General features: G+C 36.3%; 2 protein-coding genes across 4 annotated transcripts in view; both read right to left on the bottom strand.

Moving 5' to 3' along the window:
• The window catches only part of LOC136350521 (potassium voltage-gated channel subfamily KQT member 1-like), a 103,189-nt gene extending 87,801 nt beyond the window's left edge, over positions 1-15,388 (bottom strand). For both annotated transcript variants that reach the window (XM_066302310.1, XM_066302312.1), the window contains exon 1: positions 15,251-15,388. The gene's annotated coding sequence lies outside the window, so the exon portion shown is untranslated. The remainder of the gene's footprint in view (positions 1-15,250) is intronic.
• A 7,539-nt stretch (positions 15,389-22,927) lies between these two features.
• Positions 22,928-26,546, bottom strand: L (Lobe). Of its 2 annotated transcripts, none has more exons than XM_066302343.1 (7): positions 26,303-26,546; positions 26,065-26,255; positions 25,684-26,007; positions 25,480-25,548; positions 24,903-25,367; positions 24,192-24,420; positions 22,928-24,139 (listed from the first exon to the last, which is right to left on the bottom strand). In XM_066302343.1, the coding sequence occupies exons 1-7, from the start codon at positions 26,385-26,387 to the stop codon at positions 23,319-23,321; spliced, it is 2,184 nt and encodes a 727-aa protein (XP_066158440.1). In that variant the 5' UTR covers positions 26,388-26,546; the 3' UTR covers positions 22,928-23,318. The 2 variants fall into 2 exon arrangements, with proteins under 2 accessions (XP_066158440.1, XP_066158439.1); XM_066302342.1 differs by having other exon boundaries at positions 22,929-24,139; positions 25,480-25,629; positions 26,303-26,543.
• Between the last annotated feature and the right edge of the window lie 754 nt (positions 26,547-27,300).

Genomic DNA, 27,300 nt, shown 5'->3' on the forward strand with positions numbered 1-27,300 from the left:
TCCGTTCCATAAATGATTTTAAACTCTTTGTGAGGTAAATTTGTTTTTGAGTCACTTAACTCGGATCATACAATGTAAGTGGGAGTATTCCTTTCAACGCTAATTAGCTCTCGAAAAGCTGAGCAAAGTCTGTATGCAAGATTTTTTTGGAAATCTCGAAAACAACTAAAATGTGCGCGTACGCAAAAAATTACGAAATATTTTAAATAACCAATTTTCTAACAGGTGGATGGGTGGCAATGCACCAATAAGATGGCCCGCGTGATCGCCAGACCTAAATCCAGGTAAGCTTTATGTGTGCCGTTATGAAGCGAATGGATCGATGAAAAGTTTGGTGTTTATAGCTGAAGATGGCAAAATTGAGCGAACAGATAGAAAATGATCCAGAAATAATTCAACGAAAAAATCTCTTCTAACTCCATATATGAAGCCGTGGATAAAGCCATCGACAGCTTGTGAAAATAAAACGAATGGTGACGATTTTTGAATACCTTTTGTAGCCAGTCTCGGAACAAAAAGTTATTAAAGGATTTGGTATTTACTTAATCTTTCATTCATATTCACATTTTTCGGTTTTGTTGAAATTTCGAGAAAATTTTACATAAATATTTTGCATAGTTTTTTGAGGTCTAGGTTGTTTTAAAAGGAAAACCTCTGCTTAAGAGTCACTTTGTATATTGGCAGGGAAAGTACAGTTGAGAAACCTTCCTTTTAACGTATCGAGCTTGTTGAGATTTCTTTGCAAGTTCCTGTTTTAGATCACGAAATTTTTACTAAACAGGTAGAATTATTTTCCCTAACGTTTCTCGACATTGCCTCATTAGATCTCTATGAGACTCACTCACATACACTGACTTTCGAAAAAACCGCAACACCAAGAAGAACGCATTGTATGTATTTGAAATTTTGGTATGGTTTTAGACTTGTAAAGAGAAAAAAATGATAAAAATTTCAAGTTCGTATTTTAATGCGATATGAAGTTTTTCTTTACTTTTTTATCTGTGACGATCGTTCTTTTTGCAAATTTTTTTACAGGCGGATAGCGATAAAGGTATTATTGTTAGTACCATATTGAATGTGTGGTAGTGCAAAATGCCTCGTGTACGCCAAAATGCAGTTTATCGGCAGTTAACTCCCTTTGAAAGGGGAAGAATTGTTGGTGTGCATGAGGCAGGTTTACCTTTCCGCGAAATTGCACGTAGATTGGATCGAAACGCATCAACAGTGCTAAGAGCTTGGAGAGATTGGTCTAACGAAGGGTCAGTAAATCGTCATCGTGGTAGTGGCCGTCCAGGAATGACGAACCAACGCGAAGACCGGCGACTTCGTCGTTCAGCGACGGGCGCCCCGTTTGAAACAATTCCGTCTCTTGGTGCTAACTGGGTAGTCACCCTAAATCGAAGGGTCTCCCTTAGTATGATGTATCGCAAAATTCGAAGTTTTGGACTAAATTCATACCGTCCTATGCGTCGGCTTCCATTATCACGAAACCACAGGGTGGCTCGACTAGAGTGGTGTCGTCTGAGAGTGCAATGGGTGGATGAGTGGAGAAGAATCGTGTTCAGTGATGAGAGCCGATTTTATTCATGACGATCTGACGGACGGTTACGTGTTAGAAGGCGCAGAGGAGAGCGATTAAATTTGGAATTTTTGGAAAGACGTCATTCTGGTTTAACACCAGATGTCATGGTTTGGCGTGCCATCCAGTATGGCAGTCGGTCTCCTCTTGTTTTCATTTATGATAGATTAAATGCTCAGAGGTACATTAATAGTGTCTTAGGACCGGTTCTTGTACCATACATGCACGACCATCCTGGAAGCACATTTCAACAGGATAATGCGCGACCACATGTAGCCAACGATATTTTGAGGTATTTGGAAGCTGAAAATTTGGATACTTTGCCTTGGCCAGCTCGGTCTCCAGATTTGTCCCCAATAGAGCATGTATGGGACATAATGGGTCGGAGACTTCAACGTTTAGCTCGCCCTCCAGAGACCATAGATGAACTCCGCGAGCAGGTGCAGATTGCCTGGGATACAATACCACAGGAAGATATTGACAATTTAATTTTAAGGATGCCACGTCGCTTACAGGAATGTATTAGTTTAAGAGGAGATACCACCCATTATTAAATTATTATTAAATTTTTTCACTTATTCACAATAATTTTCTTTTGATATTTTGATCGTTTTTATCTCTTACCCGACCCAACGTAATGCCAGAATTTCGAAAGTGTACGATGTGTTCATCTTGGTGTTGCGGTTTTTTTGAAAGTCAGTGTATATCGGCAAATAGTTGAAAACTAAAAAAGTCTAAAGTCAGACTACTATATTTATTAGTTTATATTAAAGAGTTTTAATCTTTAGGAACACTAAAAAATTGAACGGTAAAATTCTAAATAGTTCACAAAACATAAACAACGTATCGAATTTATGGAGTAATAGGTTATATTTTCGCGGTGTTTGAAAAACACTGGATAAATTTATTTTTTCTAGCGGGAAGGAAGGAAAAGTAACAAAACAACATGGAACCGAAAAACCAATAAATTTTTAGAAAATTGAAGTTTAAACTTTTACGTATACATAGCGAAGATAAGTTTAAATTAGAAATTTGCACACTACGGGGATTATTTTAACGCGTGATATTATAAATAGTTTAGGATGACTAGCGAATTTTATACGGAGTCCAGATTGAGCGCAATGGAAAAAATCGTTAACATTGTGCTAACCAGGACCAATAAACACCTGTTGTCCCATTTCATCACAATGCATTCTGGAATAATTTCAGCAGACGGAAACCAAAATATGCTGACAGAAGATGGTTAAATGTAATCAGTAGTTAAACACTTGATAAACTATCAGGTGTGAAATACTGGCAAATTTGGCTGAAAAAATAAGATAACGGATGAGGTATTACCTAACAGGAATTTCGGTGGTTGATAATAATAAATTACACGGTGAAGTAATTGCTACTATTGATTATATTGGAGATGTGGTTTAATTGAGTTGCTAGTAATCCTAGACATCCATTCGCAATAAAATAATTTTTTTGGATCTAAAAGCTTATTCCTGTTTACAATTCCCGCATGACTCCCATCTGATGTGAGAAGCACAATATACTGAGAACTATACAGGGTTCGCGTCTGTCAGCGAACACAATATAGGAAAGGAATATGGAAAATTACAAATTTAGTGTATATGTCGGAGATTTATTAGTCTTTAAGTTATAAAGTGTAACATTAAGAGCTGACAATAAGACGAGGGACATAATGACAGGGTCATCTTAAGACAAAGCACTGTCGAACGAGGTCGCTACCACCAAGAGCGCAATCGCGAGGGGTCGTGTGTGCGAGATTTTCTTGGGAAACAGGGACTGGCAGGTACCTTATCCCTCGAATTTGAAGGAGTTGCGAGATCTGGAAAAAATCGAGACCAAAAAGGGACAGGCAAATGAGATTTGAAAGGGACGAGAAGCGCTCGTGTGGTAACGAATTTTTTGGTTTAGCCCTTTCTATTTTTTTGCTATTAAAAGACAACAAATACCTTATATCATCATAAAAAATCTCCCTCATGATGATCCGACATATATTTTGTTTTTATTTCAACATCAAGAACTAATATACTAAGTTCAACCAAAACAGGTATATGTATTTAGGTATAGTAGTAGAGCAATTGATCGGATTTTACATATAATGCCGTGTGTTACATACAGGAAGTGTTAGAACCAATAGCTGTACCATACATTCAACGTACTGGAAATGTGCTTTTCCAGCAAGACAATGCACGGCCACATATTCTCCGTATAACTATGACTCATCTATAATGTCGCAATGTTAATGTGCTTTCTTGGCCTCCACGTTCTCCTGATCTTTCCCCCATCGAACACGTATGTGACAACACAAGAAGAAGAGTTATTACACGGAAAAACCCATGATCTACTTTAGCAAAGTTGCGAAATGCAATTTAAGTTACCTGGGATATACTAGCTCAAGAGAAAATCCACCATTTGTTTAGAAGCGTGCCCAGACGAGCTTCTGAGGGTGTAAACTCACAAGGTGGTTATACACATTATTCGAATTTTAAAGATTTTCCGAACTTCGGTTCAGTCGCAAGTTACATCGTTTATTTTGTGTCTTGCTGTGAATATATTTAAAAAGTTCCATTAAAATGCGCGTATTATTTTTAGGCGATGCAATTTTTATAAGTAGCATATTTTTGAATTTTGTATTTTTATTTTCTGAAAAAAACTTGTACAGTGTAAACAAAGAAACAAGCAAAATAAATATTATGCACTATAAAATAGTTTATGATTTTTTTTCGATTTACTCGAAAAGTATTAGTTTTTGCTACTTATGCTATTTGTGCTATTGCAAAAAAAACTTTTTAAATTTAAAAATTCAAAATTTTTTTCCAACAATTTATGTCGAATCGTGAAAATCAAAATAAATCAAAAACAGTTGCGGATCACTGCTATGTTGTATTATGAAAATCATGTTTGTTTGCGATAAAAAAATTATTTTTATGAAAAAAACGCCATATTCCATTAGGAAATTGAAGTAAGGGCCATTTTTGTTTTTCACCGGAAAGCATTCGACGGGAAAATATTTTAAAACCAATTAAATACATTCTTGGAAAACTCGGACTTTATAAGACAACCCACCCCACCGACATTCCTAATGACAGAAAACCAAGACACAACACCGGACGTATTACTGCACACTACAAACCTAACTGCTAACATAACCAATGTTGGGCTGACCAATGAACTGGGATCTGACCACCTGGCAATTACCTTTGACCTTAACCCAGGACAAACACAACAGCTCTCTAACAAAAACAACCAAGGGAAATTAAACCTAGAAAAAACTGACACGGACAAAGTAAGACAGTACGTTCACAATTACATTCACACCCGGTCACAATCCACTTCCATAGAAACACTACAACAAAAAATATTATCAGCTGTCGAATTATTCACACCTCGACTTAAAAACTCATTCTTCCAACACACTCTACCAAAATTCATTTTAAGGCTGATTAAACGAAAGCGAGAACTATACAGACAATACTCACAAACACAAGACAGCGAATTAAAAAGAACACTTAATAATCCCAACCGAAACGTAAAGACATTAATATACGAATACCGACAGGACAAATGGCTAGAGGCATGCCAAGAAATCGAAAACGACAGCGGGAAATCGTACTGGAAAAAAATAAAAAAACTAACACATTACAAAAAAAACAACGATATTGGTACGATTAGCGAAAACGGAACGGAACACTACACAGACAAAGACAAAGCAGACGCATTTGCCAGACACTTTCAAAGAGCCTTCAGCGCATCGACCAACCCAAACTTTGACAACAACAACTGGAATGACGTAAACCACTGGTACGACAACTACTTTAGCGACCCCTCAAACCATATATTCGAACCGATCACAGTCACGGAATATGACGAAGCCCTTACAAGTTTAAAAAACACAGCACCCGGAAAAGACAAAATTAAATGCAAAATTTTGAAAAATTTAACCCCCGAAATACACGAACACATGCGCAACCAACTAAATAATTGCATAACTCACAACATCATACCTACCACGTGGAAAAATGGAATAATAATTCCCATTGCAAAAAACGGACTAGACAACTCACAAACTAAAAACTATCGACCGATCACATTACTACCGGTGTTGTGTAAATTATTCGAACACATAATTAAGAACAGACTTGAAAAACTTATTGAGAACAACATACCTAACTACCAGTTTGGCTTTAAATCCAAACATTCGACCATTCATCCACTTTTTGTCCTGACAAACAATATACAGACAACACACCTAAACGGCAGGAAAACCGCAAGTCCGTTTATGGACATCAACAAGGCTTTCGACAGTGTCTGGCACAACGGGCTTCTTTACAAACTGTACAAACTTCACACACCAAAATACTTACTAAACATTCTTAGAAACCTACTGTAGAACAGACGACTGGAAGTACGAATCGACAACACCCTTTCTTTTTCCTTCTCCCCCGAGCAAGGACTTCCCCAGGGTTCGCCACTTTCCCCTTTTCTATACAATGTGTACTGCCATGACATATACAACCACAACTTGCAAGACAAACACGCAATAAACGAAACAGCTTACATATTACAATACGCCGACGACACGGCACTCATTGCACATGACAAAACAACAAAAAAAGCCGTGGAGAGACTACAGATTCTAATGGACAACACAATGACATGGTTCTACAAATGGAGACTGACACCAAACGCTGCGAAGAACCAACTGCTACTCTCTAACTATAAAATTAAACTCAACTCCCCAACATTACAGGCAGACAGACACACAGTAGAACCAACTGACGAAATTAAATACTTAGGGGTTACAATAGACAAAAAACTGAAATTCACCAAACACCTACAAAACATGAGGACAGAAATCACTCGACGAACAAAACATTTTCGAACACTGATATACAAAGACAGAGCCACAAGTACCAAAACGGCAACAAAAATATACAAAGCGATATGCAGACCTCTATTAGACTACGGCCACGTACTGATGGCGAATGCAACACACAAAACAAAAAAATACATACAAACAACTGAACAAATAGCCTTAAGACTGATCACAAAAATAAGACCTCCCGACAACCCCTTACATAACCCACCCACCCAAATGCTATACGAACGCACAAATATGACGAAAATAACGGAAAGACTGCTGCAACTTCGGAAAAAATGGAAGGACAAACCTCATAACTGGACAATACTCAACCTCCTCTGCTTGACACGGCAAACTAGACATTCCCGATTCCTTTATCCCTCCAAAACCCTACTCGAACACTACCAACAACCATGAACGGACTGCGGACGGACGACAATGGCGAACAGTAATTCCTCTCTCATCCTTATCACACTTATGGTTGCCTCGTAGCTTTTTTTTTTTCTCATTCTGTAGATTATACATGTCAATTGGGCAGAAAGGCCAAGGGGCCGATAGCCCATTCACCGGGTGAATAAAGATAATAATAATTATTATTATTATTTTAAAATGTCAGGTTTTTTTCACAAAACCAGAATACAAATTTCAAAAAAATATTAACTTGTAATTTGCCATATACGGATTATGTCACCTCCCAAAGAGGCATCCTGTATACGAAAAGTATATTGGTAATAGTATCTTGTGAATATAAACGTGCAAGTGCAACAAGTAAAATTAAATTCGATGTTGTTTCTACTATGTGTACAAAAAATACCTGCTATCAAATTTCTTTCGTTTCATAACGTTGAGGAAAGTGATGGCTGAATAAATTCAACATAAGTACCTGTTTCAATAGAACGATATATTTCATTTATGAGGACTTCCAATTGTCGTTAGCAGGTACTGATATTTTCGTAATACAAATACTGAACGGCGAAAATGGAAAATATTTTCCGCTGCAGGACAACGAACGCTGCATTAAATTTTGCTTTCAGCCGAAAATTACTATGGAGATTCCAGTGCACCCCAATTTAACTTATTTAAAACCTGTTTAAACACTCTTAATCGCATTTACCGATATTCAGTCAATAAAATAAATAGTAGATGGTGCATTAAGCATTTAATAAACAGTTTACTCACTCGTAAAATCGAATTTTCATTTTGGCTACATTAGACTCACTGAACATAAAACTGACTTGAATATAGATTGGATCGTATTTTTACATTTCATGACTCAAAAAATATTGATGTTTTGATTTGAAAGAAACCTTGTCTTTCGAATCTTTGGACTGTAGATAATAAAACGTTTCTTTCTGCACTTTTGGATTATATTATTATGTACACCCTTTACTATTAATAGTGGCGATTAAGGAATCGTCGCAGTGTGTTCTAGGCGTAGTGGTGTTCTTGCAACAACAACCAAAAAACTCTTCCTTGGAATCTTAAAACTACATTCAGGGATCGGCACCCATAGGCGTACTTCAGGAGAAACCCCCTTTTTACAAAGAGGGTGCCCTTAATTCGGTCGTTGAACACGTGGTGCTAAGGCAAACAAAGACACTTGAGCAAGATAGTTGTCCCTTTCGAGGAACCATCATTATTAGGACAAAGATTTCCCACATCTGGACGTTCTGAAGTGGTGCCACGTGCTTAACATTCATAGGCGTTGCCTCTGGGTGTGCGGTAAATATGATAAACTAAATAAAGCTACTTCATTTCTTGTTAATTACTAAAACAACTTTAAGCTCAATCCTGAACAATTGGAAAATGTCGAACTTAAGGTTTAAGAAGGGAATTTACACTCCTGCATACAATTAAAGGATCACTTCAATGCTTTCAGTTTTCTGGTTTCATGCAATTTTTGCTTCGTGTTGTTATAAAGCGACGCTTACGATGTTATATTGTTGTTTGTAGATTGTCAGATAAAATTGAAAATGTACATTAAACACCAAATTTTTTATGTAACACCAAAAGATCGTACATAAGGCAAAAAAAGCCAAACATCGTAAAATTACACTTTCGTAAGGATGATATACTTAAAGATTAGTAGCCGGTGTTTCCTTCCCTAGCATTAATAACCGCTTCCATTCTTCGGCGCATTCCTGTTTTTAAATTCCCAATTTCTTCTTGAGAAATGATTTCCCACTCTTCAAACAGACAATTTCGCAATTCCTCCAACGTTTGTGACTGCCGTGTTCTCATCCGTTTTCCAAGCACTTTCCACAAATGTGTGTTCTATTGGATTCATCTCAGGATTTCCTGCAGGCCAATCCAGAGTTTCAATTTCAACCTCATATAGATATTCTTGAACAATTCCAGCGCCATGGGGTGGTGCATTAATGAAAACTGACGGCCCACAATTGGGGTCAAAGACACAAGGGATTCGGTGATATCTGTAATATATGAATCAGAAGTTAGAGACCTGCAACCGATCACCGCTACTCCCGTAGGTGTATTTAAATTGATGCGACCCCAAATCATCACGGAACCTCGAGCAAAATTTATTGTCGGTGAAAAATTGCATTATTCACTTGACCCGCTTCAACAGAAAATGGAACGTTTTTGAAATTTATAGAAGAAAATTCAAATTAGGACTTGTGGCGTGCCGATCTCGAAGAGCCTGTAACCGTGAAACACGGTCATCTCTTGCAGAAGTAGCCTTTGGGTCGCTTTGTCCTCTTCTGCGAGAATAACTCCAACAGTCTTTGATAGCGATTCGCCATTTTTGGCACCACTTACTGAGAACGTTCTAGCCTATTGGCAATTTCTCTTTGGCTACACCCTTTTTCCATCACAGCTATGGCTCCAGTTGCTTCTTCATCACTTAATCGCCTTCCCTGCACCACGATACAATTATAAAATGTTTGGGAGAACTGCTACGATGCCCTGATACTGGCTGAGGGATAAATTTCATATTTTGTTAATAAAAAAATTCCTTATTATTCAAAATGCAAATAAACAGTAACACACAAGTTTTCGTGTTAAAATACTCTTTTTTATTTCATTTTAAAAAGCGAAGATTAAGATTAATAATGATTTTTAATTTTCTCCATCGATATAGCTTTTTTCGGTTTCCGATATTTAAGGAGAAAAAATTGGAAATATCGAAATGATCCCTTAAATTTGTCCTGGAGCGTATTTATTACTGCATCTCCACCACCGTTGCGCTTTGGGAGTGCGAAGCCCGTGCCCCCTTGTAATATGATTAAACGCAATGTAATTAACTATAAATAATTAAGAGAGTTAATTCGCTAGATACCTCATCCAATGCGAAATTTATAATGCAATACAAAAACGATTAGTTAAGGCAAATGGCGGCAAAGCGAGGTAAATCGATAACAAAAGCTTATATGAAATTTACGAGCATTCAAAAAAGCAGAGGGAATTTTATCGCTATATTCAGCAGGATTTTAGCAAAACAGGGCAATTCATTTAACAACGAGATGAGGCGCAAACAAGATCTTAGGGGACTAATCCAGAAAACGTTGTATACTTTCCGACCGAGATAGCGTGTAAGGAACTCATCTCGATGAAACGTGCCACAAAAGGGCTTCAATAACACTGGAAGAAAACTGGGGAGATCAAATATTTCTTTGTACGAGCAGTTCTTTTTGTAAAACGGGGACGTGAATAATTATACGACAAAAATTTTACATGAAGACTAACAAGGACATTTCCATCGATTCTACACCTACCAAAACATTAATAACGTCAGCGAGTCACTGAGGACAATCAAACTAAGCAGAAGTAACTTAAATTAATTTGAACACCTGTATAGGGCGAGAGGCAAACGACAGTTTGTTTGGCAAACTAATTTAAATTATAAATTAGTTTCCTTACGGTTAGAAATAAGTTGCAGAGCCTCAAACAGGGTTTTTTAAATTTTGCAAATTTATTCGTGAAACTAAAAACTAATAAAATATCCACCGAGGAAAAGTGATAGGCAAAGGTAATTTAGACAAGGATATTATGCAACTTGTTATCAAGCTGCTTTAAAAATCAGAATAATTTTAAATTTGTAACACAGAATGTTCCGCATCTGATAGAAACAAATATATTTTAATTAAGTTCATCTTGGAGGGCCCTTGATACGTCTAGCAATTGTTCAGATATATAGCATGCTATTTAACAACTCAAGCAAACTTCAGGGGGTGATTCTTTGAGTGATTTCAAGACGAAAAGATTACACATCAGGTGTCCAGGCGAACCCTGAACATAGGAAATTAACATGGGAAGTCGGTTTTTATTATTTCGCGCCTGCACCGATTATCCAGTTCAAAAAATTTCACATAGAAGTCATGGCACTCAAGACCAGCCATTATTCCACTTTTTTCATGTTCTATTTAAAGCCATTTCGGCTCAAAACGTCTCCACATTTCAAAAAATTGAATGTCCCGCGCAACGGTTTGAGGCCACGATTGGTCCCGTTGAGAAAATTACTATAAATGTTTTTGCAAACAATGTTAAACATTTTTGTATACTTACTCGTTTTGTTGAACTCTAATATGTAGGTAGTTCTCTAATTTGTTTGTTTTCATTTTTCTCTTGTTGCATTTAAATAAAAGATGAAATTAAAAAAAATAAAAATTCATTTAACATGGAGTTTTTATGCTCATTTTGTTGGCGATTTTGTGTTGGTTTAATTCTTACCTTGACTCTGACCAATCGTGGCTTCGAACAGTTACGCGGGACATTCAAGCTTTTGAAATTTGCGGGTGTTTTAAGCCGAAACGGCTCTAATTAGTCTTGAGTGCTGTGACGTTCATTTAAAAGTTTTTAAATTGGATAATCCGTACAGACGCAAAAAATAAAAACCGATTTTCCATGTTAATCTCCCATGTCCAGCGTTCGCCTAGACACCCGATATATACATAGATCCGGTAATGCTCCGTTTTCAAGATACAAAGCGTCACATTTTTTTAATCGTTTTTTCATTAAATTCTTAATAACTCTTTAACCGATTTTTTTGAAATTTTGCATTGACTTGTTAAATATTTTTTTATTATACAAAAAAAAATGCGTACCATTTGTTTAAAGTAATTTTAATAAACCGTTTTTCTTACGTGAGTTTTTTTTTCCCAATATTACCTCTGTGCACGCTACTAGCAAAAGGAGACAAACAATTTTTAGCTTAAAAGATTTCTTTATACTATATTAAAAATTGTCGCAAAGTTTTAAAGTGTTATTAGCTTGTGTCTTTTTATTATTTAGGAGCTTTTTTCAAATTATGTAATGACTACAAAAAAGTTTGGCACTGTATCTTGAAAATGAAGCATTATTGGACCTATGTGCATATATACTTTTTTCTTATAATCATTCAAAAAATCACCCCTTGAAGTTTGGCCACACACTTAAATAACACCCTGTAGGCATAAGTAGAAATTCACTTATGTTTACTCCACTAGGCACAGCTATTAATTTGATTACTCTACTCGTCTTTTTTATGAGACTCCACTGACTATTTTATTCGAAAAATTTGAATTCCTCGTTTAACTTAGGAACTCCTTCATCCTTTCTTTTTTACTTAACAAAACACAACATAAAAATGTGAGCAGCTATAACTAATAGAGCAATTGCGTGCATTACCTAAGACTAATGATTAGATGACTAAATGATTAGGAACTTCTAGAAGAAATGAAAAAATAAATAAAACGGTGTTAAAGGTTCTTATTTATAAAATATTTCGGTTACACCACTGAATTTTTATCAGAGAATAGCCACGAGTGTGTCGTGCAATTCCAGAAAAGTTCAATTTAACAATAAGAGAGTGGCGTAAAAACAAGAAAAGGAAAAATTAAAACAAATTGTGGAAGTTTACACAATTTGTTTTAATTCATTTCTTGCTATCACATAAATTAAAAAGAACTTGTGTTGTACAATAAAATTTGTTTCTTAATTTTTATAAGAATATGGGTTTAACTATATCCTTCAATTCGATTAATTTCAAGTTTTATTTAATAATAAATCAGTATTCTAAAGGAAATGAAGGATGTAGAATTATAAAAATAATACGTAATTTGTCCTACACCACTTGTTAAGGGGTTCCTTCGATAAATGAAACCACGAAAACGCCAATTTGGTTTACATAAAATGGACTGTATTTAACTTGCACTTATATCAAATAATGAAAGAGTTTTGGTCTAAGTAGGAAGAGGGAGAATGCTTAATTGAGTGGGTTGCACGCTATGATTTCGATCACATCCCGACACCGACGCAGCTTCCACACAAAGAGAAGAAAAAAAGAGAAAATATTACTTCGATTATCCCTTAAGTACTAAACCCGAGGAATTCCAACCAGGGGCGCACCACCACCAAGAACCCTTACAGGCTATGGCTAAGCCGGATCCCATAAATTGCGGCCATCTGGGGAATATCTATGCTAGTCGCTTTTCTGAGAATATTGCAGGCCCAACAAATTGTCCATCACGGCAATAGTCCCGATCGAGAAAGCTTCCTTTGACTAGTAGCATATTCCCCAGCCAAAACGTACCCTTAGTTTTGGCCTGATGGGCCATGTGGTCTGACACCCAGATGGTATTCTCGGAATAAGTACCGCTGTACATGGGCGTAACTTAAGGAATAAAATAGAAATACATAACACAAACAACAACAAAAAAAAACAATAACTTAAAGTCCCTAACACCACTGCATTTTCATAAGATAATAGAATTGATTTGAGAATAAGTCAGTGACTTGACGGTTTTAAACTTCATTAATAGTGGAGCAATCAGTGGCGCGGTTTGAAACAATTTAGTAAGCCAAAACTGAGCTAAAAAATGTCGTGAAAAATATTGTGCTGAAGATTTTAACAGTCACTTTATATCAGTATATTGATTTTTACAGTAAAAGAAATGGTAAAATAAACATCCCAAAAACTGACGCAGTTGGAAACACAATTTGAAAACGTAACTGCAACCTTGCATTTCACACTTTTGTATAGAGTAAATTCATTTCACTCAATCATTTTTGCAAAATTTAACCCATCAGCTAAAAAAAGACCCTATGTAACGACTCAATTGACTCTGAAACACAATAAGCTTCTACATATAAAGCACTTGGATCTAAGGGTGCTCAGATTTATTTCGTACATAGAAGATAAATCCGCTCATTCATTGTCAATCATTATAATGACTCAGGAATTCAATCCTTTTCGTTAAATCCAGAAATCTTCCAGTATACGAACTGCAGTTGAACAAACTTACATTTCCAGATTAAAGAAGATGGATATAGAAAAATCTGGTAAATAAATTGTGTCGATAGGAAATGATAGACCAGAGCTTTATGCAGCCGAGAAATTCCTAAGAACGAAATTTATTTGACTTAGAGCGTTGATCCCTTAATATAAAGTGAACAATGGTAAATCGAAAAAGCTAAAAACGCGTGAGGAATTTTTGATATAGCTTTAATACTTGTTAAAAGAAGAGCGTTAAATTTCTATAAAATTGAGCCTGAAGTGACTGTAGTAGGCTGAAATACAGGGTGGAACAGCCAAATGGAATAAATTCAATATCTATATATTTCAACATACGTGAAAAAATACCGAAACACATCAATTTTAGGTTATGAAATTATGCCCTTTGTGTACCTATTTCAACGCCTAAATTTTTAAATTAGAAATATTGGTTTGTAATACCTTAATTGAAAGGTCTTTTCACTCTATGGCAAAGAATAATAAAAAAATCATAAATTCATGTAATGCACGAAACTCTCTACGGTGAACTGAAAACTTACTAACTAATACCTTTTTTGGATAATGTAATAAAATACTAAAACAAATCAACATACCCAGTATACCATAAGCTTGACATATCCCCTTAAGAATAACTTTAACGGACTAAGATCAGGTTATCGTACCGGCCATTCCGGCGATCTTCGCTTCCTTATCCACCGATGTGTAATAATTAATTCGAGGGACATTGGGATTAATTTGTTTTGTTATTTTATTACATTATCAATAAGAAGTTCATTTTAAATAATAAGGTTTCAGTTCTTTGTAGTGAATTTCCTCAATTACATTAATATTTTTTCTATAACTCTTTCAAATAAGATATTAAACACCCAAATTTTCAATTTAAAAATTTGGGAGTTGTCATTATCGCGGAAAAGGAGTTAAATTTAGGGATGAAATTTTTACGTCACAGGATTTAATTTTAAAAACTAAAATTGACGTGTTTAGGTATTTTTTCCACATATGTCCAAATGTGCAGATATTGAATTTATTTCCTTTGGACATTCCACCCTGTATAACTCCCAGTGCACAAACTCATTAATTTGCCAGCAATGCTTTCCCTTATATCGCGGCTTTAAAAATTTCTATTTCCCCACATAAATTATTCTTTAATGAAGCATAACTATCCTCATTAAATACCTCCAGGACTACCGATCCGAAGGTGTTTCATATCTAGCGGTTGCTTTACTTACAGAGGTTTCTCGTACATTGTCGTAAACGTTATAGAATGTATTGAAATGAATATTTAAATTATGTGAAATTGACTATGTATAATCTATATCAAAAATGCGTGCGTTGGTGTAAGTATTGTTAAAATAAAACTTTCAGCAAAGTTATTAGTCATCTCTTTAACAACCTCACTTTCGATTTCCTTAAGCCCTTGCCACATTTAATTGATTACAATTGCAACTGAAATTAGTGTCGTTCTAATAGACTAATTGCGGCTTTCTCTATAGAATCTATTTATATTGTAATTGTCGTAAGCCGGCACATCATGTAAAACAAAAATAAATAATGAGTGTTTAACCTTATCGGTGAACAAGGCCCTGTCAGCGCCAGACTGAGCGATTTCATCTTCGACCGAGTTTAGGGTCCAGTTTTATCAAAGAGAAACTTCGAGTTTTTCATTTTCGGACGGCACACGGTAGCTGTATAGTAACATTCGAAATCCACGGCGATAGAAACTGGCGAAACCAGTGGATGCGGCCCTCCAAAAGCGAAAACTATACGGAAAATGCCGCGCATCCTACGTTCTGCTCAAGCCCAGACCCAGCATCCTTCTGGGTTCTCGTCTATCCAAACTTATCACGGCTGATCGCATTTGATTCCAGTTGGAAAGTTATCCAAATTTTATATTTCGTTCGGGTTAGGCGAATAATCAATTCCTGAGTTTTAGTGCCTCTTCTCGATTGGCTGAAACGATTCAGAGAGTTTACTGCCGATGATACCTATGAGGATAGTCTTGGAAGTATCGACCTAAAAGATAAAGAAAAAAAATCTGGAAAATATTATATTATTTCTCAACATAGTCTCCTTTGAGATTGACACACTTTGGCCAGCGGTATATTCTGTTTCTGGTAAGAGGCTCCGGATGTTTCATAATAAGCATCAATTTCGATACCACCTCCTCATTATTGGCAAATCTCTTTCCACTGGGCCATTTTTTCAAGTTTGGAAATTGAAAATCATCTGAGGGAGCTAAATCTGGCAAATAGGGTGGGCGAGGACAGAGTTCGAAACCGAGTTGATTGATTTTGGCCATCGCGATGATGTGAACGGAAGTGTGGACTAGTACGTTGTCTCCGTGAAACAAGAGTTTGTTTTTTGCCAAATGTGGGCGCTTTTTCCTAATTTCTTCGTTCAAACGCTAATAAATTTGTATAATACTTTCCGTTTATTGTTTTTCCTTCAGGAAGATAGTCAATAAAAATTGTTCCACGTGAATCTCAAAAAATTGACGCCATCACCTTTCCTGCAAATGGAACCATTTCGTCTTCTTTGGAGTCGATTCTCTCCTTTTTGATCATTAATTTGACTGCTCTTTTGTCTCAGGTGCGAAATGACGGACTTCTATTCCAGCCATGATTCTGAATCGACTCAAAAACTCTGCTTTACTATCGCGAAACTTTGTTAAACACTCTCTTGAAACATCTTCACGGCGCTATTTTTGTTCAATTGCGAGTAAGTGCGGTAATCATACTGCACACAGCTTTCTTATATCAAATTATTTGGTCAAAATATGACGTCCCGTACTTTTTGAAATGCTTATAATATCTATTAACCCGCGCAATTTTAGCCGATGATGTTCCAGTGAAATTTTGAGCATTTGTTCCACAATATCAAGTCTGGAGTGTCACTGGGTCGACCACTGCAGAGTTCGCTTCGGCAGCTCGTATTGCCACATTTAAACTCTGCCACCCAATATTTTAGAGTTGTAGCGAAGGACCAGATTCTCCTAGAGTAGAATCCAACTCCGCTTTGATGTTGGCTGGACTTAGACCTTTTAAATGAAAATGTCGAATCACGTACGATGACTATTTTTTTTATGTTCACAAAATCTCTGAAAGCGTTCACTAAAAAAGATTCTAAAACAGATCTAAATCGACGTAGCCTCCTCAAGCTTTAGACATAACCTTTTTAAGGTTAGGTCTTTGTTATATAAGAAAATTTTTTGCAAAGAATCGCCATCTATGTGTCTGATCGGGTACTTCTGGAACTTATCTCGCATGTGTTTGTCGTTCGTTATATATCGCGAGAGTTTGTTAACTAAGCATAGTTAGTGCTCAGAAAACAGCCATCAAGGACAAAAACGATTTAAAAAATCTAGATGCAACTAAGGAAAGTAAAATAATCACTAAGTTGATCGACAATATGTAGTCGTGAATTTTTATAAGTGGAAACTGTTTCCAGATACCAATTTAAACTAAAACTTCTAGACTGTACACATAACTCTCAGAAAGTTTTATGACAGTTCCTGAATTTATGAACTAAAAATAAAATCCTATTTTTGGTTTGAACTTTCTACGTTCTTTTTAGCGATATTTCTATTTTACTGCTAAATTTATCAAAATTTATTATTTTATAATAGGAATAATGGGCACAGCTTTTATTTTTCCAAAACCTATTAAACTACGTCCCTTAAACTTTTCAACTCGTAAAGTTAGATCAACATCGTTTAAAGCCGCGTTTAGATTGAAAATGAGCGATGGTCCAACTTCGCTTAATACCTTTTTACTACAGTACTTTTGAAGAATAATGCACCTTTATGGAACTAAAAGCACGGAAATGTTATGTAAGACAATATCAAACAGCATATTCAGTTAAAGTTGCATTTACCGGGTTTCCACCTACAAAGCCCCAGATAGCTAATTATTTAATTTGTGAATAATTACTGCTTTCGTGTGAACCACCTCGAAGATACCGAATGGCCTAACTAAAACTTGCACCTTGAGTTTCAGTATTTATAATCAAAGTGTGAAAAATCCTTGAGACCTGGAAATTTTTATCCCTCAAATTTAAAACGATACATTTCTTTATTTGTAACTTTTTTCTTAAAAAAGAAGGGTAACTGAAAGAAAGTGTTCACATTACTTTTCTGATTAATTTATTAAATGCTGAATATGACAGCCATTTATATCCCTAAAATAAAATAAATGTTCAAGGCGCTGTCTTCCGTTACGTAACATCTCGGGTGTAATTTAGTGACATTCATGTATTATACGATTCAGTGATGTCTCACTTTGAAAAGTCTCTTTATTCTCATGTTGAAGTCTGCAGCTTTTATTGTGATGAATTAATCATTAACTACAAGTTTTTTCCCATAAATTTTGCCGTGCTGTCATATTAACGGAGATAGTGGAAGTGAATTCAAACTTGAAGGTTACAATAATAAATAATCCAACTATCTTCAAAATGAGACATCACTCGATGCCCCTTCTTATTAGATGTTTTGGGGGTAACTTTCACTTCTGTTTAGGGGTTAAAAATATAATTAAAAAATTTCCCCTTCGAATCAAAAATTGATGGATGCGACAGTTTTTACACATTATTATTTTAATTACTGAAAATCGAGGTGCGAAGTTTTCGTTGGGCCACCTTGTACAATAGGCCCTGTTGGTTACCTTCTGGTTTATTGACGTCTTTGCAGTGAGGTTCCAGTGACTATTCAAACGAGGAATTTGATTCGGCTCTTCTGGAAAAAACAACAAATTTAAATCGCCATAAAACTTAAAGTAAGCTATCCGGTGTTTATGCAGGATGTTTCCTCCTACATTTTTTTACTAGCTCGTGAAAAAAATTCACATGGTTTCTATAGCGCGTAACGAAACAGAAAAAATAGCAAACAAAGCAACCAATCAAAGCAAAAATTCCATATATTCATATAAAATTTGCGTCCACATTTGAAAAATTGCTACGTTAATTAATCATGAGTAACATGATACTACTAAAAGGTTTTATTGAGTCTAGGGAAAATTCACATTTAGCTTTTAACTTTATTTGAGAAGGAAAATTTATAATGAACAAATGTTTTTTACAGGTTTTTCCTTTAAAATCGAACCCTAAAACGGATATGATTTTTTTAAATCTCGTACAGATTAGGCTTAAATTAATCTATAGGACATTAAGTCTCTTTTTACTTAAGTCGTGGATCGTAAATCCTCATCGAATTTGTGCCACCAGAAACTTAAATCCCCATCGAATTTTTGCAACCACAATTGAGAAGTTAAATGTGAATTTTTCCTAAGCTCAATGAGACATTTAGTCATATAATATTTCTCATAACTATTAAACGCGGCAATTATTTCATTTATCACAGGATACTGTCCGGGAACCGTGGATTAGTTTTTTAATATCAGATCCTGATTCTGAACAAATTCTAAATCTGAGCGAATTTGGATCACTCTGTCGATTTACAAATTGAAAATTTATGATTTTTTAATATTTCCAAAAAACAGTGGCGTCGTTAGTTTCCAAGAACTAGAAAATTTACAAATTTATTAAGGTGAAATAAAGTTTTATTTGACCTAAAACTAGATTTTCTTAATTCGTCCTTTCTGGGCGCACATCTATGTTTTTCACTATAATTAAATTCAAGATTTTATATAGAAAATAATTTCTGCAGCAATCAGCATGCACACTTTAAAAATTATTGGAGTATCACAGCGTTATAAAATCCAATAGTTTTCCGAATTGTTTTCGTTTATTGAATTTGTTGTGTAATTACACACAGAAAATTGGGGTTTTTGTGTTCTGTTCATTTACGTACTTCAAATTGCCGAGACCTGTATCTTACAGGCTGTAATGAATTTAGGTGTCAGTAAGCCCACAACGAGTCACCAACTCCTCGATTATAAGTTCGTCACCGATATTCGCAGCGGTTTTAAGTAGATATATTGAAATATTACTTATTTTCCGCCATTTTAAATCAGAATATAAACCTTCCATCAATATAGTTTGTAGTTTGGATTATGTGCGTCATACCTACGAATCGTATGCATCAAATCAATTCAAGGTCAACATAAAATATGATCAGTGGCGTCTCACAAATTTCATGGTTTTGGATTGAAATTGAAAAAGCTGGTACAACAAGAGCAGGTAAAGATGAAGAGCTATTAATTTATGAACTAAAGACCAGCAAAATAAAATGAAAATCACGAAAACTGGTTATGGTTATACGGAACGAAGTGAAATCATTAACATATACAACAAACGCTCGATAACGTAAACACGTGATAATGGAATTATTGTGTTAATGTAAACACAAAATTTATAGTATAGGATTAAGCGGAACGCGCGACAATATAAACAATATATGTATTCTCGATGACGTAAGAAGTTCTTGGCGGTGTCCAAAATAAAGGCAAAAGTAATAGGAAAAGCAAAAAATCCGCGATCAGTTAAAAATTTTAATATCCCCGTTGATTATCACTATTCGCAAACCGTTTGGATGACTAGCAGTATATTCCTGAAATGGTTCTACAACCACCTTGTCCCCGAGATATGGCAATGAATTTTTAATCGCAAATGTTTTACATATTCACAATTTGAGGATTAGTTAATTTGTATGTACAAAATTTCTAAAAAAACAGAAGCTTTCTAGAAAAGCGTTGTTACTAATAAATTATGCATGAAGTCATCCTCCAGAGCAACAACTGAGGAGCGAGGATGGATAAATTTTCGTCATGTACAGGACGTCCCATATTCGAACCTCAACGTGGAGACTTCGGAAACCGTAGGAGATACACAGCCAGTTAAATTGAGGCAAAATTGTGTCTATTGTGTGAAAAGTACTTTGCCTTTTTCATTAAAAAATTCCATTTACCTTCGGAGATATCCGTCAAAAATTGAAAATTACTATTTCCTTGTGATTCTTTTTCTGCCAAACTTATTGATTCGTCAAAAGTGCCATAAGTTAGCAAGTTTTTGGTCAAGTAATTTGAAATAGCTTCTATGTGTCTGCAAACGTTCTGGGTAGTCTTTATGTAACGTAAACTGATATAAACACCTAATGTAAATACATAACAATAATGTGAATCAAATTTGGTTTGAATTAGTTCACGTCGCCAAGCGTCTACTGCATTGCCAGGTCTCTGATCGTGCTAGAATTGTAAAAATTAACTAACTCATTGACATAGATTCGTACCACCCCCTTTATTCAACCTGTATACACTCCCATTATCAACTTTGACCTGTTAATTTAGTCTGTACAAGACCTGCATATTATATCTCTGTCTTTGTTATTTAAATGTTATGTTCCCCCCACACACCATAGGCACGTACATGCCACCTAATTCGATAAACACGCAAAGGTGCAAATTACAAATTATAGTTTATGTTGATATCACGGCTAGTTAAGTCAGAAGTCATAAAGAACTGCCACATACATAAAAATACATCGTAATATGACCACATCACTTCATAAAAATTACAAAAGCCAAAAATTCGGAGGGGGGTGGGAGGATTATCGACCTTTCAGTAAACCCATGATAAAAGAATTTAAATAAAAATTCAGGGTGCCCCACAAGGAGGTTTCAGAGTCATCCACTCCATAGCAAGGAAATGTTATATTATAAAGACCAAAACAATGAGAGCCAATACAGACCAACGTTATGGTTTCACTGCTACCCGCATGGAAAAATTTCTACTTCACCTTGAATTACATTACAGGCATAAAGATTAAATCCAGATAGTCAACTTATCACAGACCGACATCTGGATCCTGAACAGTAGGACCTCCCTTCAGAATGACGTCAATATGACGCACACGTGCTGATTCCAAGATACTATGATACGTCATTTTGACGTCATCTTCTGGAAACGTCTTCTTAAATTCAGGGTCAAGAATCTATCTAAAAGTATGAACCTTTTGTCGAGATATTAAAAAACTAAAATCTGACATTATTTTTGCGCTTTATAGGTTTTTAAAATTCTTGCAAAAGCAGCATATTTTTAGCAATTTTCATGCATGGCTAATGCACATTTTGAAAAGAAAATAAACTTATGCTAAATAAATAAGCTCATGGCGCTCTCTACAAACGCACGGCATTAAACACATATCGATTTTCCTGACTTCTCAGGGCAATAAAGGCAACTTTAGTATACGCGGCAGTAAAGTCAATGCTAATGTGCCCTTAGTGATTTTGTTACCACCATCTCTCGGAAACTTTGCTCTTTAATCTCCATCGCTTTGATGTTGCTAATAGCTGCCTTCACAAACTAAATAACTGAATAATCATTCTGCGTATTTTCCGGCCACCCAACAAAACCTGGATGCGAATGCCAGTAATAACAAACATTGTCTAGTTATCTGGAATTTGATTTACTGTTTGTCTATTTGGAATATCTTTTGCACGGAGGTGGGCTTGATGCGATATAAAACTTGACATGTCTTGTGGCACCAAAGTCCATTTCACGATAATATGTGTACATGGCAATTTCGTCCCCACTTTCCTCTTCCTCGAGTGTCTTCTGGGAGAGTCTCATTTTTATGAGACCCTACTCAGCCACTCGCAGTCTGCTCCCAAATGCGCTCTATTATTGTCTTAAACGACCACTAATGCTTTCGTATAATAGGCGAATGCATTATTTGTTAAAATGCTTATTTGCCGAAAGCGCCGAGAGCCGCTACAGGGAGTGTCGAATATCAAAAAGATTGAATAATTGCCGTAATTATACTCACTTTCCTCATAATTTACAGGGAAAGCTCCAACTTTAATCACCACTTACAGTAATTCAACGTTTTATCCAATTCCATTTTCAGATTCACGCGGCTCCCCCGTTTTGATATTAATACTGTCAGGCGAAAATTGCACCGAAAAAATATGAAAAATACAAAAAATATAAAAGCAAAATGGGTTTCGACATAGAAGCCATTCCCGGGAGATATCCGGATCCCGGTCGGGAGTCCCTGGAGTATAGTACGCGCCAGGCGGCACAAAATTAATGCATTCCCTGGAGAAATTCCAGCCGCGGTCTCCCTTGTGGATATGCATGTTCGCGCCAACTCCGCTATCCATAATATCCAAAATAACCCTGATAGGTATATTTGGGAACAAGGAAAATTGTTTATTCGCCACAAATTTAATCTCACTGAAATATTCGAATCAAATATCTCTTAGACGTTGCGGTGGACTAAATTATGAATAGAACAGTCCATGGTGATAATGGAGTTTATTTTATCGAATCAACGCAATTATAATGCCGATAGCAACAATGTTCATTGAGGGTGACAAAGTAGTTATTTGAAAGTGGGACGGGAATAATGAGAAATTTACATTATCGAACAACTCCCCACATTTCCATCCTACAAAAAGAGACATGGATTAAATTTAAAATAGCCATTGTAGCACATTTTACAATCGGTCATTTTAACAACTTAAAGAAAATGCAGTGAGTAACATTACAATCTAATTCCTGTTTCTTTTAACAACTCTGATTTTGATCCAGACACAATTGTTCTCACTAGCGCTTCTTTTCCGGCTCTTCTTTTTTCAACATCACAGATGAACTACAAACTACAGTAATAGCTATAAACAATAAAAAAACAATCTCGATACGTATTAATAGTAACAAACATCCCAAAACTCCCAACCAACTCATACGCTAGAAAAATGTCTGGCCTGCACTATCGATTCGTCACTCAAGCAATCAAATTGCACCTTAAAGCTGTGCAGGTACTTGTGGTTATCCAATTCGGCCCTGAAAAAGAACCCCTCGCAACATCTGGAACATTGATATGGCTTTTCCGCCAAATTGTGCCCTATTAGGTGATTTTGAAGTCCTGCGGCTCCAGTAAATACTGAGGAGCATACGTAACAGTTAAACTGGTTGATTCCAAAGAAATTATGCTCTATTAGATGAACTTGAAGCTTATCCTTTGAGGAGAAGGGTTTCTTGCAGAGATGGCATTGGAGTTCTAAGCTGGGGTCCAATACACCTCCAAAATGCACAGATTTATCGTCGTTGGAGTAAGCGGGCTCTTCTGATGGGAATGACGAATCAGGAACACAATTATTTTTATTAGACCTTTCCGACAAGAACTTCAAATGGAATTTGGCGTGCATCTCAATCTCCATGTCGCTTTGCAGGGTCTGGCCGCAAACGATGCAGATGTAAGGCAGAATTATGTTCAACTTAGCAGTAGATTTGGAACTATCGTTATGTTTAAGCTGGTGTTTCACGAAGGAATCTTCATCCATAATAATGGTTTTACAAGGAATACAAACGTTACCCTCCACAATTTTACAGTGCACCAGTTTGTGACTTGCCAACTCCGAAGGAGATCCGAATGTCTCGTCGCAGATGTTGCACTTATGCCTGGATTTGTCGGACAACTGATGAGAGCGCAAATGGAGCTGCAAATCGGTTTTAGTTTTGCAAAATTCTTTGCAATAAACACAACGGTGGTTCGGGGTACCTAAAGGTCATATCAAACAATATTTGTCGTGCATTTTCATATTAGTACTTACCTACTGATGCAGAATTTTTGTCTAAATATTCGTCTCGAATTCTCAATCCTATAGAATCCAAATTAAGCTGGCATTTATAATCCGTCCAATCTTCAGAATTTTTGTTTGAAGAATGGTATTTAGATAAGTGCAGCTCAGCAGAAACCCTGTCATGAAATAATTTTGGTTCTTCGAGACAATGGCATTCGAAGTGTTCAAAACTTTTCATATGCTGCGAATCTAAATGAGCCTAAAACGTTAATAACTATTAGAACAGACTACACAAGCATCACCAGTTCAAATCGGAACATCAGAAATGCGCACGTGGGAGAAGGTTCGTTTAACATTTAATATACCTCCGACAAAAACGAACGAAATGTGTCACGATACTAACAGTTGAAGTGGGCGGAGTCAGTCCAGTGTTCAGATCTCTTACCGTTTCATAATTTTTGCTGATATAAGTTCTAGTGATGGATTAATCATTTATTTACATTGCTGCATTTTACTCTAACATTTTAAAAAATTCCCATCGTCACAAAAGCAGCGAAATCCATACTAACCTAAATATTTAAGTAAAGACGCCAGCCAGACTGACTCCGCCCACTTCGACCAGTAGCATCTCAAAGTACTTTGTTGGTCTTTGTCGAAAACATATTAAAACTTATGTGATCCTTCTCTAATTTCCATAATTCCTATGTTCCGACTTGAACTGGTGATACCTGTATACCTTACCTTCATCGTGGGAATGTCGTCAAAAAACTTGTCGCATAATGAACATTTGTATAAAGTGACAATGTGGCACTCTATTAGATGTTCTTGTAGCTTATCCGAATTCTCAAAAACCATATTGCAATGGCAACAACATACATAGTTGGGTAAAAACACCATAGCTGGAGCGTTTGACGTTTCATTAGAGTCTGGTTCACAGTGTTGGAATATTCGAGACCTAATAGAGGAAACATGGGTCTCCATGTGTACCAAGAAGCTTTTAAAGTTGGGGAGGGCTTCGTAGCAGCAGGAACAGATGAAGGCCTCTTGCGTCTTTAGTGGATCTTCATACTGTGGGCGTTTAAGCGGTGGAGAATCTTCTATCAGAAATTCTTCTTTGGGCCTTTTTAACGTAAAACTTGATTTTTCTTTTTCAGGTTTTTCAGAATCTGACTCATGTGGCGAGTTTTTCACTAAGTCAAGATTTTTCTTTAAAAAAAAACAAATTAATTAACACTTACGGCCACCATAATTTGATAAGGACATCAATGCACCAATCAATCAGCTACTTCATAATACTGCTATTACATGTACATCTTACTTTTTTATCGTCCATATTTGCATGACAAGTTTGTATATGCTCTCTCAACAACTCTATACTAGAAAACCACTGGAAACAATAAACGCATATGGTCTTTATGTCTTCACTCTCCGCATCTTGGGCATTTTGCCAAAGTAATGAAGCATTTTGCTGCATGAAAAAAATTCATCCAAAATCGACTACTGTCGTAATCATCATTCATACCTGTACCATCTCCTGACCATCACGGTCTTCAGTCCCAACAACTGCAGCCTTTGTTAAATCCTGCTTATGGCTCTTCTCGTGAAAGCTGAAAGCACTAGCCGTATTGTACCCTTTGTGGCACTTATTGCATTTGAACTGCTTCTTCATATCGTGAGTTTTCATGTGAATCTTCAAATGATCGCTTCGAGCAAATGCAGATTCACACTGAAAGCATTTGTATTTTTTATCTCCCGTGTGCAATTTTATGTGACGGTCTCTGGAGCGTTTGTGTTTAAATTGTCTTGGGCAGTATCCACATGAGAATTGAAGGAGTCGGTTTTCTGCCTATATCCAAACTTAGCTATAGCGAATTTGATGATAAACACGAGGGGGATTAAATACCTTCTCAACTGAAGCGGTTGATTTGGAAAACTCATCGTTTTCTGGACCTGCCTTAGAAGGTTCATCCCAGTCCCTCTCTTCCTCAGTGTCAGAATAGCTTTGGGACTTCGGCGAGTCTGAAGGGATTTCTGCCAAGTTTTCTATGCTTGTAGGTCGCACTTCTGACGAAGAACTTCCTGACACTTCCGAATCTGAACAAGACATTTCAGTACTAAATTACTGAAGCTAAAGACTATACCTTGACAAGAATTTTCCTTAGTCGAGTGAATTTTCTCGATAAGCATCTCCAGCCGGGTGCTATGCCCTTTGAATAACATTTTCATTTCACTGGCAGAATTTAAAATTGACCACAGGGGCGAACATTCACGTGACTTTCCCGCTCAAGCGCCGGCGAATTGAGTGCTCTATTCGAGCTCTATTGCGCGACTGCCATCATACACGAACCTCAGGCGAATCCAGAGCTCTTGCCAGAGTGCTCTTTCCTTGTTTTGTTCGTCTTTTGCCTTGTTTTTCAAAAACAAACATAGGAATATTTGCATGGTAATTATTTATTCATAAATCAATTTCCTTATTAGGTGTACGTTTTACGGTGGAGGGTTTGCGATTATTACGTTCTGAGGCATACTTATGCAATTTCAGCTGGAAATAATCCTATGAAAAGAAATTCATACATATTTGTTACCCGTATTTGCATATGAGGATTATAATCGTTCGGAGGTTGCTTCAGCCGCGGTCAACCTAAGACATGAAATTTGGAATTCAGATTTTTTTCACCCGATGAAAATCCATGCACGCTCGTAGCGGGCTTAAAGACGTCAGATAGGCATTTAATATGAAAAAGGGCCCAACCCGTTCCTGGAGGGACTGAAAATTATGGGGCAAATACAATCTCGACGCTAAATTAGAAATGAGCTATCGTTGGCAAAAAGGCAAAGTTTAATTTTAAGTTTTCGCTTCACAAGCTGTGTATAGATATCAAAATGGCAAACGCGCATTTTGTATGTATGAACAAAAACTGAAGGGCCGTTTTGTTACAATTCCAGTTTCTAAGGGCCCATTTGGGCACAGCTTCGTAACAATAACTGGTCCCACTTGGACTTTGGAAAACCACATGGCTCTGAAATAAACATTATATGCTGCTAGGTTCGACATTACAACAAAAAAAATTCCTGAAAAGTTTTGTTTATATACGTAATGAGTACGAGTGTGACCAAGTCAAGCTCGCACTAAAGCATT

The sequence above is a fragment of the Euwallacea fornicatus genome, chromosome 3 (assembly GCF_040115645.1).
Source record: "Euwallacea fornicatus isolate EFF26 chromosome 3, ASM4011564v1, whole genome shotgun sequence".
NCBI classification, from domain to species: Eukaryota; Metazoa; Arthropoda; class Insecta; order Coleoptera; family Curculionidae; genus Euwallacea; species Euwallacea fornicatus.

Bases quoted from the DNA above. Each gene is read 5' to 3' on its own strand.
- L (XM_066302342.1), bottom strand. From the start codon at position 26,387: ATGAAAATGTTATTCAAAGGGCATAGCACCCGGCTGGAGATGCTTATC. The intron at 25,630-25,683 runs GTATGAATGATG...TTTTTCATGCAG, and splicing joins ATGGTCAGGAGATGGTACAG to CAAAATGCTTCATTACTTTG. The intron at 25,368-25,479 runs GTAAGATGTACA...TTTTTTTTAAAG, and splicing joins CAAATATGGACGATAAAAAA to AAAAATCTTGACTTAGTGAA.